General features: G+C 35.5%; 1 protein-coding gene across 1 annotated transcript in view; it reads left to right on the forward strand.

The window, feature by feature from the left end:
• Nucleotides 1–15,190, forward strand: part of DNER (delta/notch like EGF repeat containing) — a 119,863-nt gene that overhangs the window by 51,265 nt on the left and 53,408 nt on the right. The window contains exons 3-4 of the mRNA XM_027686217.1: nt 6,559–6,653; nt 9,042–9,208. Coding sequence (XP_027542018.1) covers nt 6,559–6,653; nt 9,042–9,208 — 262 coding nt within the window. The remainder of the gene's footprint in view (nt 1–6,558; nt 6,654–9,041; nt 9,209–15,190) is intronic.

A 15,190-nucleotide genomic window follows, 5' to 3' on the forward strand; every position in this document is an offset into this window, starting at 1 on the left:
TAAAAAGTAGCTGGATTCTTTACTCCTCCTTCAGGAATCATCCTGTCTGGAAGTCTTAGAGAGTCTGAGGAGAAAAAAAAAAAAACAAACCTGATGTGTTTACTGTCTTCCAGTGTTTTGTGTAGAAATATCTCCAGCTGACTTGACAGTCTTTGGTTGAAATGTACGTCCCAATTTACTCTCCAGTGACCTGAGCTCATACTCTGCATGTAAAGATTTGACTGCGTGAAATTTTAGCTTGATGAGCTCGTTCATACAGTGTTTACCTTTATTATCTCCTTACACTTTGGAATAATAAATGACTATTAATTGTTCATGGAAGTAATATTTATTGAATGGCTGTGCTGGGACGTCAGCAGAGGATAGGCAGCTAAACCCCACACAGCCACTTGCTCACTCCCCCATCCAATGAGAATTGGAAGGGTAAAAGTGTGAGAACTCATGGGGAGATAAAGACAGTTTAATAATTAAAAAAAAAGGAAGAAAAAGAAAGCTATAAAGAAAAATAAATTAAAAACCTAAACAAAACAAATGATGTGAAAAGCCCCAGTTACTCACCACCAAGTAACCAATGCCCAGCCAGTCTCTGAGCAACAGCAGCCCTGGCCAACTTCCACCTCCCACCCCCAGTTTTATTACTGAGCATGACATTGTATGGTGTGGGATGTCCCTTTGGTCATTTGGGGTCAGCTGTTCCACTGTGGTCCCCCAAACCTGTGCACCCCCAGCCTACTTGCTGGCAGGGCAGTCTAAGAAAGAGAAAAGGCCTTGATGCTGTGTAAGCACCGTTCAGTGATAGCTAAAACATCCCTGTTATCAACCCTGTGCTCATCACAAATCCAAATCACAGCACCATGAAAGCTACTGCGAAAAAAATCAAATCCATCCCAGCCAAAACCTGTATGGGATGAACAGCAGATTTTATGAAGTTGACATTGATTTTGGTGGCCAGCTTGAGACCAGAAGGCAGATGGTTAATATGATAACCCAGGTAATCTATCTGAGAAAGTGTCATTGGGTAAGATAACCTCCTGTGCCTGCTGATGCATCTGCCTCTAATATTGACGTTGGTAGTCCGTGACAGAAATACAAAGTTTTCACAGTGTTATCTGGAGGATTGTCAGGCATCAAGATGCACTGGATCCTCTTGGTGGTGTGATTGCTGATTCTACAAAGGGCCTTTTGCTCAAATGAGCAAAGAAATAAACTGCCAGCAACAGAATTCCTCAGGTGGATATGCAGCCTTCCTTACCTCCCATTTCAGCGCTACAATAACTGGGAAACCTTCTTCATTTGATACTGGTTTTGGATGCAGTCTGTCAGCCTCCCTTGGTATTCTTCAGAGGCACTACTACTGCTCTGAACACTATTGCTTTTCTCTCCCACTGGTGAGATATGTTAGAAATAAACCTCAATTTTCTTTTTATTCTGGTTTTCTTTCAAGCATTGTCCCATGTGAAACTCTAGAGGGTAGAAACAAGTACACTTGTGTGGAGGTTAAGCTACATGATTTTCAGAAACAGTAGTTTTTCATGCTACAGGGAAGGGTACTGGAACTGATTTTTTTTCTCTCTTTTTTTCTTTTATTGTTTTGTTCTGAATTGGATTTCTGTGCCAGAAGTGATCCTGCTTCATTGCTTGGCATCTTGATTACAAGTAGATAGTAATAGATCCCCCTCTTATAGTTCTATTATACTGCCTTATATTTTCTTACTTCTCTTTTCACTTTTTAATTATTTGCAGACAGCTGTTCAAGGTCTATAGTCAGTATGTAACCTATTTTCTTTCTTTCACATATTATTTTTCCCTCGCATAAGGAAGACTGCCAAAGATGTTATATTTCTTAAAAAATAAGGGATACTTCTTGCCACCCTTAGAGGGCTGGAAGAAATTAAATCCTGCAGGCCCTGTCCTGATAGAAAAGTGGTTATATGTTCAAAAAAGCCAAATATCGCGTTACAAAACTTGCTTTATTGAATTGAAAATTAGTATGAAATCCCTTGGAAGAAGATTTGAAATAAGCAGCATTTACAAGACCATTCCTGATAATGCATTTATCGTGACAGTTTCTGTGCCACTGAAGAACTGACAGGTTATCATTCCTAATGAACAAGTCAGTCAGTTTTCATGGGACACCACCCCAGAACACAGCCTTGTTTTTCTCAAAGAACTAATTTTCCTGCTCTTTGCATTACTATAATGTCTTTTCAAATATGTTTAAAGTTTTAAGCATAGTTTTTTTTTCTTTGCTGTAAGATGAGTTTGTATCCATTTCTTTTATTTAGTTCAAGAATGACGTGTGCATTCATATATTCTGTTTAATTCCAGGCTAATTTGCCCCACTTTGCTCTGGCTGTAAGACCATGCAGATTTCTTTGTTGCCTCATAAGGACGCAAAAACAGGAGAACAGCTTTTTGAGTTTGAAAGACAAGAGATAAATCAAAGAGAACATTCTCAGCTAGCACAGGAGGAAGGTTTCAATTAAAAATACACAGGTGTCTGTGTGTGCATGAGTGTGCACACACGTTCACACACACTTATTTGTGTAAGCTTTGGGGACATCTGAATGAAATGAAACTCTTATATGCTGGAGTGGGGTTTTGTGAAAGCTGTGGTGTCACTGAAGTTACAATGGCAATTTACAGCAAAGACTTAGTGGGCAATTGGCTCATTGGGTGAATTTTCACTCACAGCATCAGTGTAGGTGAGGTTGGAAGGGATCTCTGGACATTGTCTAATCTGAACTCCTTGCTCAAAGCAGGGTCAGCTGGAGCAGGTTGCTCAGAATTGTGTTCAACTGAGTCTTAACTCAAAGGATGAAGAGTGCACAGGATACCTAGGCAGCCTCTTCCAGTATTTGGAAGTATCTGTTAGATTTCAGAAATAATCTTTATTATCTTCTTAATAGGGTAGTAAGCAATTTCTAAAGCTCATATAAATTTGACCATTCCACTTACAGACCACTTTCAAGTTTGAGGAAAGTGTGGCATGTTTTGCAAGAAGTAAAAGCCTTCTGCAATTTTGTGAACTCAGGGGCTGGAGATACAAAAGAAACGCAAACGTATTGCAGTGGCAGAATTGCTGTATTTTGTACCGTTCAGGATTAGTCTGCTCACGTTGATAAGTTCTTGTAGAATTACAAATGTCTACTCAGCTTTTCAAGAAATATACTATGAAATTTCATATACCTATCTTCAAAGAACTAATTTCAGTACTGAGAGGCTGCATAAATGTAGACAGTGTCTGTGTGCTACTCTTCTTAGCCTCATTGAATTAAAGTCTAGTACACTTATCAATGTAATAAAGGCACTCACTCATGTAAAAATATTGCCTTGGGATTTATGTATGTATTTCAGCACTTGTTGCATTAAGTGTATATCTCATTATTCTGGTTTGTATAAGGCAGGAGAGTAGCTGTACAGTTCACACTATTTAATTTCTTCAGAAAAGTTGTAATATGGAAGAATAGTCTGTTGCTTTCTTTTTAGGTACCACACCTGATTTTCTTTGCAATCTCATCTACACTACTGCTACACTACTTACCATTTCCTGGTAAGGAAATGTAGCCAGTCAGTGATGCCTTGTTAAGGTCCAAGTAGAGATTACAGGAATAAGTACTCTTCTCAAGATTTCACTCTTGCTTTCTCAAATGATGCTCTTTTACCTGTGTAAAGTTTTAAAGTATTCAAAGCATAAATATAATTTTTATAAATTATCTTTTAAAAAACATAAAATTATTTAGATACAAAGTCATGGAAGATGTATGTGAAGAGGAATTCTGTATTTACTATCAACAATTTGATAATAATTTTAAACTCTAAGTAAGGTTGTCAAGAGCAGCTCTTGAATGTATTCTCTGTTGACACAGGAGCTTATCTTTGTAATCAATTCCTAAATATTCTTCAGGCTCTGGCAGGTGCATGAAGATTTTGTTTTCTTTGGTGACTATTTGTTAAGTAGTTGCATTATCTGTGTTATAGATATAAGTCTGTTCCCCAAGGAACTTCCTTGGTTCTGTACTGCTGAATACTTTGGAGGAATTCTAGAAGAGCTTGATGTCATTGTAGTTAGATGTAATTCTTTTAATTTTTTTTTTTTTGGGGGGGGAATGAAAATTACAGGTTGGTTTAATCTTCTGAGTGTCCTTTATTATTGTGATGTGTTGGTTGTCTTTGCCCCCATTCTTCAGTTGCTTAGTTTTGCAGAGAGCTCTGTTAAGACATGAAAGAGACATAGTTAAAAATCTTTATACATACTTCTCACAGCTGTGGAAAAACTGCAATTTGTTTCTTAATTCAGGTGTCAAAACTGTCATTTTTGTCTCTATAGTATTTGCCTGAAATAGGACACTGCTGGGACCATTTCTTGTTCCTTATGAGAGCTGCTGCTTCTGCCCTTGTTTTTTTGTCTGATCCGAGTATCAGGGGTTTTAATATATAAAAGAAATTAGAATTTTGGCTTTGTAAAATCCTGGTTTTAGTGTCCTACTGGTTTATATGATTATTTTATCAGATTCTTAGAGCTTGAAGTCAGGGCCAATTACAAACGGACTTCCTAGATAAAGACATCAAACATTACAAATCTCTTAATAGAAGAGTCAAAATCATTCACTTTGCCTTTCACTCTTCTGATTATCATTGCAGTATTTCCTATGTGTGCTTTTCCTGCTGATTAATCCTAAATTCTGAAGTGTTTGCAAGTTAAAGTTTTTTGCTCAGTGGTTTTTTTGTTTGTTTTTCCATTTTCTCAAGGTCAAATCTCAGCTCTTGTTATGCAACCACTTTGTTCAGCTCTTGCTTCTATATTTTTATGTTTTTTTTTTTTAATTTGAGTTTCAAAGAGATCAATACCCTTTACAAACTTCTGATATTAAACAGTAAGTTAAATGAAATGCATAAATTACAGTTTTCCCACTTGTGTTCCAAGGTAATAGGTGCATGAAATTGTAAAACTATAGAAATACTATAAAAGGAGTGTATTTTTAGATGTAGTATAAGACTGTGTGAGAATAGAGATGTTGATTTCTTTTTTCCCTTTATTCTAGTAGACATAGAGATTCTCAAAAAAAATGGAAGTTTAAATGGGGACATTTTTCCTGTTGGCACAGGAAGAGTGTTAGCCATATTAACTTTGGATTCATCATGCTTTTAATGTTAGCTCCATAATTTTGACTCCTGAGATTTAAAAATTGTAATGGACATATCATTTTTTTTTTAATTCACTTGAACAAATACAATAAAATTGCATCTGACTTTATTTTCATAAACTACCTGTGTTCATATTATATGTTCCAGGGAATTCAACAATGAATAATGTAATCTAGACATTGGGAAATCATTCACATCAGGAAATGTCAATACTGTGTATTTGTCTTGCCTGAGTTGAAATAAGCTCTGAGTCTCCTAAAAAATTATTACTTGCATTGTATTCTGGACTTCTGTTGTTCCTGTTTTCACATGTGTTTCATAATAATGTTTAGAATGTGAATTTGAATTTTATTTAAGGTTATAAATTGGATTCTGACTTTTTCTTGGATGTAAAATTAGTTCATGGAAGGGTGTCAGGTTGCATTTTTGCCTGTTCAACAAAGCTGATGTAAAAAGCTTGCGCACATGTTCTCCATGACTGAAAATATAACATGGCAAACTCTTCCTAGAAATCTGAAGATTAAACTGGTTTATTGGGTTTCTTTTTGCAGTGTGATATTTCATAGCAAGCTGATGAAGATACTTGAAAACTAGTCCTTTAAAACTACTGATGATGTTAATTTAAGTAATAGATTCAATTGTGCCACATAAAATATTACTTATTTGAAATAAATATATCCTTGGAAACATTAATGATTTTCAAAATGTCTTTAGGAAATTACTACTTTTGAAGATCTGAATAATTGAGGAGTCTGTCTGTGATTGCTTTGTGATGTGTGACATCTTTCATGGTGTCTTGATTTAGTTAATGAACTAACTGATTTCTATGCCTGGTAGGCATCACTAGATTTGGCAAACACATCCTTTCACTCTCAACTGTGATCATCATTTTTTTCCATCTGAAAGCGCTGTTTGTCTGAGCAACTTTTACTTGCAAAGAATAGCAATGGACAAGTGGGAGAGTGTTTTTTAAAGGAACCATGTTTGGAAAAAAACGTAATATAATACAAAGACAATATATTTGCTATTATAAATCCTCCAAGAACGCATAAATTACTGATGCAATATTTCTTGGATGTGGCAAATGTTAGAGCTTTATTTATTATTTTAAAAGACCAGAAGCCTATTCATCTTTTTCTAAACATGTTCACTTTTAAAAGAAGATGCCTTTAGAAGTTCACACTTACATGCAGGAATTTTTTGTTAAAATAAAAACCTAAAAGGATGGTTATGTAAATTTTCAGAACATTTGTTGTCAGCATAAAGGTTTCGGTGAATGTTTTGGTCCTTTCTGAGGATTTTTAAAAGATGACTGCTGGGCTATTCATGTCATTTGTAAAAAAATTCTTTCATGTTTTCATTGGTCAAATTTTCTCATTTAGTGTTAAATAAAGCTATTTTTATTTTCAGATAATGCCAGATGTGGCTTGTGGAAATGCCAGTTCCAATAGCTCTGCTGGAGGCCGGCTTGTCTCCTTTGAAGTTCCACAGAATACATCAATAAAGTAAGAATATTCATTCTGTGTGATGAAATACAAAAATGCTTTTATTCTCATTTGACTGGATATTTTAGACAACAGTTTTTCAGGCAGGCAGATCTGTCAGATGGCTAAAGGTCTATGAGAGAACTGCAGACAGACTTCAGGCATCAAGTGGTGCCATCGCAGCGCTTTGCTTGGCGTCATTTTCCCCAGATATTTAATGTTTTAGAAAATGTAAGCGTGTAAGCTGTCTCGGGGCTATCATAATGCAATAGAAATTAGGGCAGACGTGTTGAAGATGTCAGTTTGAAGAAGATATGACATTTCCTTTCTACTTCATGCAGTGAACACTTTTTTACACCCTTTAATCTCAAGATGAACTTGCTGGTAGAAAATGTTATCGTTGACTATATAAATGCCTGTATTTTGTGCATTTGTACTCGATTGCTGGTTTATTGCTTTGGGTGTCATCATCAGCTGTGAAATCTTTGTGTATGTCCTACAAACCATGTTTCTCAAAAATTTGAATTTATTCTGTTATTTGCTTTTCAAACTCTTACTTTTTCCCTCACATGCTTGCTTTGTTACTTTTAATTAACAGAACCTAACTTCCTAGAAAGATCTGATTCTGTCAGCTGGGATGAGGCATTTTCTTATTGGAAATTTTATTTTAAATAAAAATCTGCCAACGTAGCTCTCTGGCTCACAGCTTTACTGCAATTTTAGACTTAGATTTTCCCAAAATAGCCTCCTTTTCTCATACTGTCATCTTATCTTTCAGGATCCCAGGTTTCTGTTAAAAAAGGCCATGCTCACAGGAAAAAACAAACCGATGCAAGCAGACAAGCTGCAGACAGTTTGGAGCAGTAACTGTTAAACGTGGGGGTGTCCTACCCTTCCCACGGCACTTTGAATTGTGCTCATTCATGAGCCTTAAGCCTAAGCCAGGAAGAGATCTGTGAGTGTGGATGCTCTGGCTGGCTGGAATCTGAAAGCAAACAAGTATCTTTTCTTGGAATCAGGAAAAAGCTGGCATTTGTGGATTCTAAAGCTCTATTTAAAATGGAGGGACCCCATTTTAAAGGAGGTTGCAGAGTACATAGTAATTTTTGATGATTTTACACTATATACATTTAATTGTGTTTCATATCTGGGTGGATTAGGACAGGTCAGGGAAACTATCTTTATTTCATTTTATTTCCTATGTTAAAGGCCCAAGTAACATATCTGGTTCAATGGCTACCTATGAAAGGATAATAATTTGAGTTTAATAAGTTTGTTTTGTTTTGATTGTCAGGTGTGACTTAAACTGTGAAACTAGTTTCTATCCTGTTCTTAAATGAGATGGTCAGCAATGGTCTTTTCTTAAAGAGGACCCAAAATACTGTAAAAATTTTTCTTATGATGTCTAGTTGCAACATTTTTTCAACTTGAGTCATGCATGATTGCAAAACGTTGTTGTTTTGAAGTCAAATGAAAAATGACAATTTCCTTGTGTTTTGAGCAGGATTGAAATAATTTTATTACAGAAAATTATGGAACAGAACATCTCCAGGTATTTGGAAGTCTGTTTTCAGCAAGAGAGAATTATCAGTTTTTAGCAGTTGGATGTAGTTGTGTTTGAATTTTTTGGAGGACTGTTTAAACTCCTCTGGGATTCCTTCTGAGGAAATTAATGCCCAAATATTTGGGAACTTGCCAGAAACATGACAGGTTTTTATTGTTTCTTTGGAAAAAATATATCCTGAGAGGACAGAAACAGTAGCACAGAGTACAGCGCTTCCTAATGGAGCCAACAGTGTATATGCACTAGTAAACCCTATATCCAATCTGTCAATATTCAGGAAGACACCATGGACTCAGTGACCTTGGGAGCATTGCATGACTCATTTGATTTAAAAGAATAAACTGTCCCGAATCTTCGATCCGGTCTGTCAAACAAATGGGGATTTCTACAAGGATCTGTCTCCCTGTATTGAGCGAACATTGAATGTTCTTCAGTAAACAAGAGCCCTGGATGTACTTCAGCTGCAGAAAATGATGGCATTGTAGATGTAGAGTGGAGGTGCTACTCAAAAAGGCATAAATACAAAGACTGAATAAGGCTCCTTAACTATTACGTGATATTTATGTAAAACTCTTCTTGGGCAGTAAGATGGTGACCTTCAAGTATTGGAAGCTGGGACTCTGTATGATTTAATCTGCTATTACATATACTATTATGAAAATCTTACAGTTGAAGCATTTTTTAATTTTGTGGACATGCTAAAAATCTTCAGGACTTTTCCTGATTCCATGCTTGCTAAATTTAAATTTTTCTTCTTTATCGATAAGCTTTTGTTCTACGGTGATGTATTTCCTAATAACACAAATTTCCCTCAGTCTAAATATTCTCATTATTTCTTTTCTTAGAATAAGGCAAGATGCTACTGCTTCTCTCATTCTGCTATGGAAAGTCACAAGCACTGGATTTAAACAGTGTTCACTCATTGATGGCAGAAGTGTCACTCTTCTCCAGGCACTGGGTGGACTTGTTCTTTCTGAAGAGATGCTTGCATTGGGAAACAACTACTTTATTGGTGAGTAACATGCTTTCTGTCCATCACCTCTCGGTGACGGCCAATGGTTTACGCATTTAGAGGAACAAGAGTAATTCCTTTAATTTAAGTGCTGCTGAAAGATCCAGATGGGATTTCGGGACCACGTTCTAGACATGGATTCATTCAAACCAGAAAAGAGGTACACTGAATTTGTACACAAATTCAGTTTAAAATTCAGTTTAAAATGTAGATGGTCATTTTTGCCTGATACCTTTAGATGATGCAAGATATTTTATGTGTTCTATTTTAATAACTGTAAAGCTTTTGGTAAATGCTACAGTATGTAACTGTCTGCATGAGGTGTTCCTTTGTCAGGTACTGGGTCATGAGGTACTTTGTGAAGAAGCTAAAGCCTGTACACAGTAAAATTGAAAATATATATTAGAAGATCAGATTTCCTATTATATTTTAACAATGTTTAATTGCACTACTTTTTTATTTTCTAGTTTTGTCTCTGTGAATATGAAACCTTAGAAATATACTGTTCGTTTCATTGGGCAATTAAATGTTAAGCATCTTTGTGGAAGGAATGTAATGAAAATAGGCTGATATGTTATTTTTAAGTGTATGGGAAATAATACTGGTTTAATGCAATATTTATGCATAGATGCAATAGACTTAATTAAATTGAGATTTCTGGGCAGATGTTTTATTATACCAATGACATGAAACCAAAGTCATTGTAATAACAGCATTTATTATTATCTGCTTGAAATGCTGTATATCTTATAATGAACTATAAGCTGTCACAATTGTTATTCAATAACCTATCATGCTAATAAATGTAAAATTAAAAACATTCTGCTGTAGAAACATTGGGACAAAATCCAAGTGTGTAGCTAATATAGAAAATTCCAAATGCAGCTGTAGTGCCTTGTTCTCTCCTTTTCGAGCTATCACTTAGCAAAGATACTGCTGAAACGTTGTTAGTAAAGTAATTTAATTACTGTCAGCAGCAGTTTCTTTTAGTGATGTTTATTTTCTTCAAATTATTTTTCAGTTTCAGGGTTTTTCTATTATTCCAAGATGCTTAGTTTTAACCTTTTTTTTTTCTCTTTTAATCTACTTTTGCATTTAGTTTGTCAGGGAAAAAGTTATCCTCATGTGTCTTCCTCAGGAATAAATTTTTGCATTTGCCTTGTGGTAGCTAATGTACGATAAAAGCATCCTGAAGACAGGATAATTTATAGCTTTTATACACTCGTAGAAGTGCCCAAAGGCACATCTTGGATTACAAGCTCCCAAATAGAGGGCCTAAGTTGCTCTGTGAAGGTTCCACTTGACTGTATACATAGTACAACACAGGCTATTAATTCAGTTGACTAAAACGTATGTTCTGTTGCTCTTTCATAGTTTGTCTTGTCCTATTTGTCTCTGTATCTGCCTTTCTGTCACTGGGATTCTTGCTTTAAATTTTTTATTCTGTGTTGGGTAACACAAGGTGAAAATGTACCTTTTCCTTGATGAATACAAAATGGGACTTAGTTCATAAAAATAGATTATTTAATGCAGTACAAGTTTTCTGATACCTCTCATTTTATTTCCATGTGGCTTTTGATATTTTCTTTGGTCTTTCTTTTTAATTTTCTGATAGTGAAATTCTTTGTAGAATTTTCCGGTTGCTGTAGTGTAATTTGATTTATGTAAAGAACATGAATCATAAATGCATTTGCATGAAGCAGCAGGGAGGCTCCAGTAGTACAGTGAGATGTTCATGAATAGGAGTGTCTGAGTGCTTAGTCAAGATGAGTGAGGTTATTGTGCATTTGAATTTTTATAAATCCTATTTATTTTAGCAAATAGTTGGATTAGCTGTAGTGCTTTTGATAGAAAATGAATATGAAACATTCCTTCTGCATATCTTTGAGTCCTAAGGGGTTGCAACTCCGCACTATCAAACAATCAAGTAATGAGGTAACTCAGCTGTTTTCCAGCGTAAATTATTTTATGTGGTCTTAACTTAGTTATAGCTTTTCCCAGAATTATTTCTTTTATTAAAAGAGTTGAGCAAAAAAAGGGTGAAATATTAAAGCAATAAAGACACTGAAACATGAATTTGTTAGTTTAAGAAAGAGAAAACAAAACAGCCTCTGAGTTTCCTTCTCAATTATATGGAAATATTCTGCTTACTTTCCATCATCAGTTTTTGTCCAATGAAGTGTCTTGGGTGTAAAACTTTGAAGTAACTCAGTTATTTGTTGTGAAAAATGCTGAATGTTATCTTAACTGAAATCTGCAATTCTGCCAAGGCTTATAGAAAAATAATTTAATTTTTACTTCAGCTATGATCCAGATGTATAGAAGTGGTCTTTGAAGTTGACATGACTCACAAGTCTTTAGATTTCAGTCATTTAGTTTTCAATAAGATCACATGAATATATTTTTTCTGATAGACAACTTTCCATATGTTTTTTGATATGCATGACAAGCTTATACTAAGGTAAAATAAATTAAACTGGGTTATTATGTATAAAAAAGCAATAATACTGCATGTGCTTTTATTGATGCTCTTTAAGATGGAACAATAGGAGGCCACAAGATACTGTAGGATGCTGTAAACATAGAGTCACACAGTAAGACTGTGGACCATGACCGTCAATATATTTACTTTTTATACTTTCTCCCTCCTTCCCCCAGTTTTGCTGTTTTTTCAAATGAGTTTTTAAGGGTTTCTTGTCTTAATTTGTGAGTTCTGTACAATGGCATTTTTTGTTTTCTTTTAAAAAATTTGTAATGAGAACTGTAAAAGAAAAATGGGGGAGGTCTGAGTGATGCTTTTTCCATTTGATTTTTTTTTGGGGAATGTATGTGTCTTTTTGATCTACATCTTGAGTCACTTTTGAGTCACTTCTCACTGTATTGCCTCCAAGTCTTTTTTTACTCAGCAAGGTACTTCAATTACCTCTTGCAAATCTTTCTGAATAAGTTATTTACGCCAAAGATAAAACATTTAGAGAAATATTATTTGTTTTGTGTTACCTTGTGGTGACACAAGTTTCAAGTTGTTTAGACAAGATTGAAAAGACACAGAAGTCAGCAGTAATGTGCTGATTTGCTGATCATGTGGTTCGGGTACAATGTCTAGAGGTTGGGAAGGATGCTGTTCTGACATCTAAAAATAGACACCTCCAGCACAGCGCTGCTCACCCCAGAGACAGGACCTGCACTGTATGAGAATGAAGGGGGAGAGTGGAGCACAACTGAAGGAAAAGGAGCAGTCTGTATTCTGTAATGGGATTTATAAAATGGCTGCTGCATCTCCAAACAGTCTTTTGAAGTGCAAGAAAAGAATTGTGGTGCTGTGATTATGCAGCATGATTATGTTGTTAAATTACACCATGTACCCTGTTCAAATAAGCCCCTGTAGATGGCAAAGAGCACTAACTTGAAGACTGGCTTTTACCTTCTGTAACACATTCTTTCCATGCTTTGCTCAGAGTATTTTTAAAGTTTTTTTGTAAGGTTTGATACTACATGTCAGTCTTCTAAAATAATTAATAATGTTTTATTAGGAAGTGTACTTATTAGCCAATGGGAAAAAAAAGACCAATATGGCTCATGCTCTGAAGTGAGCATGAAAGTATTGACTCACTCAGTAGTTTAGGTGGATTAGGAGCACGATGAAGCACATTCCATATCCCAAGGTGGATTTTAATGCCAGGTTACTGCCAGACAAAGGTAATAACTAGTTGGTTGGTCCATGGTACAAACCAGGTGAATTGTATATCCCCGCTCATGGTTTGCAACAGCAAAGTTTCATATGATGCCAAGAGAATTTCAAAATTTTGTGCCCCAATGCAGGACTTAAAAAAAGAAAAGGAGTATTTAACTGAGGGTTTTTCAGAATAAGAGATGTTTTTGATATCTGTACAGAAAAGTATCTCTTCTGGGTATCAAGATTTGCCAAAGAGATAGTTAGAAAGTGAAGCAGGAGGGAATCAATGATATCTTTAAATAAGGGACTGCAATTAAGGGTTCAACATCTAAAACATTAATTTATGGAAAGTTTTTTACATCAATAGAGCTAGAGATTCATACTATTTGTCCCAACGTTCTTTGAAGTTAATGAGTGATTCCTGCATAAACTATTTATCATATTTATAAAACATCTCATTGGTGTTTGTTTTAATTCAGGATCTTCATATATTGATGCTAGCAATAATGGTACTAGAACATTTGAAAATGACTTAACTGCAAACCTTTACCTTGTTAGAGTCACACACCTATTCTTCATGCAATATATTTTGAGAAATTGAAATCAGATGAAATACATATTACGAGTCTGAAAAAACGAGATAAGAGTTCCCTGATGCAGCGTCAGTTCGTGCAGAAGTCTTTCAGTCTGAAGTTGTCGTGAATGCTAATAGGTTACAGGATCTCTGTGGTGAGTTAAAAGTGCTGCTTGTTATATGATTTGGGGAGAATCTTAATCCATTCAGCATTGTGCACTTCTCACTTTCAGGGAATAATATACTGGATTTTGGAACATGGATATATTTTTCTACACAAGCTTGTTGCGAGCACATAAGATTTACTAAATTGATTAAATATTAGTTCTCTTGAAAAAATAGTGCACTAACATTTTTCTTTAAAAAATAAAAAAGACCTTGCTGAAGGGCCTTGAAGGACATTTTCAGGCTGAATGGCTACTCCCTCATAAATCCTCTATGACTTTTTGCATGCATCTCTTTTATCCAGGCATTCAATCACATTCTGATTGAAAACTGGAACATTAGCTTTGAGAACACAAATACTGAAAAAACCAAAACCAAGATTAAAAAAAAGTATTTTAATGCTTTTAATGTAACACTTGCATTTTAGTTGTTTTGCAGTGATTGTAGACCATCTGTTTCTTTTACGAGTCAGTTATTTTATCCTGGTATTAAATTAATATACCTGTTCACTCAGGCAACAGTTCTGTGCTTCAGGTGTATCTAAAGATACACCTGTAGCTGAGAGACTTCCAGTCAGTCTGTTCTAATTTCACACAGTTTCCAATCTACTTGGAAAACTGGTATAGATACACCTGTGTGGCTGCACAGATAGCAGGTTGTATTTAACAGTCCAGTTAACAACTCGTAAACAAAACCACCATAGCTTCTTTTTTCCCCCAGTGAATTTGGAGACTGAGGAATAATTCATAGAATCATAGAACATCCTGAGTTGGAAGGGACCCACCAGGATCAGTGATCAAAGTCCAACTCCTGGCCCTGCACAGGACCAAGAGCCACACCTTGAGCCTGAGAGCATCATCCAAACGCTTCTTGAACTCTGTCAGGCTCCATGCTGTGACCACTTCCCTGGGGAGCCTGTTCCAGTGCCCAGCCACCTTCTGCGGGAAGAAACTATTCCTAATTTCCAACCCAAACCTCCCCTGACGCAACTTCAGGCCATTTTCCTTTTCATACCAATACAAAATTACATACTATATGATTATTACTTAGTTTTAAGAAGTCTTTATTTGGGGTTTTGGGCATACTATAGAGTGTGAAGCTGGCAGTGCCGACTGTATGCATGCAACCTGTTTCCTTTCTTTCTCCTAACAAGATTAAAAAATTAAATTCTATTTTCAGGTCTTTATCATGTCTGTTAAGGTATTATTTCTGTTGAAAAAAATCTGCTTCTCATCAGCTTTCATGATAAAATGTTGGAAAAATTGCTTTTCTGCCTTGGTGTGCCCACTACTGAAGCTGCAATGATGGGTGCTCTTTCAGAAAAACAGTAAAACAAATACTTGGGTGTTATAATTTTGCCTTCATTTCCCATAGGTTATGTGTTAAAAAGTTTATATCTATAAATGTAAAATAAAAGCTTGTACGTAGCTTGAAACTCCTTGCTTTCTGACTTTGTGCTATATTCAGCTCTTCCATGATGCTGCTGAAAAAGCCACTTTCATGAGATATTGCTACATTAGCTTTTCAGCTTATTGTCTGCTTATAAAATGAGATGAAGAAATTTATG

The sequence above is a fragment of the Neopelma chrysocephalum genome, unplaced genomic scaffold (genome assembly GCF_003984885.1).
Source record: "Neopelma chrysocephalum unplaced genomic scaffold, ASM398488v2 Primary Assembly neopelma1_70, whole genome shotgun sequence".
In the NCBI taxonomy this organism is placed as follows: Eukaryota; Metazoa; Chordata; class Aves; order Passeriformes; family Pipridae; genus Neopelma; species Neopelma chrysocephalum.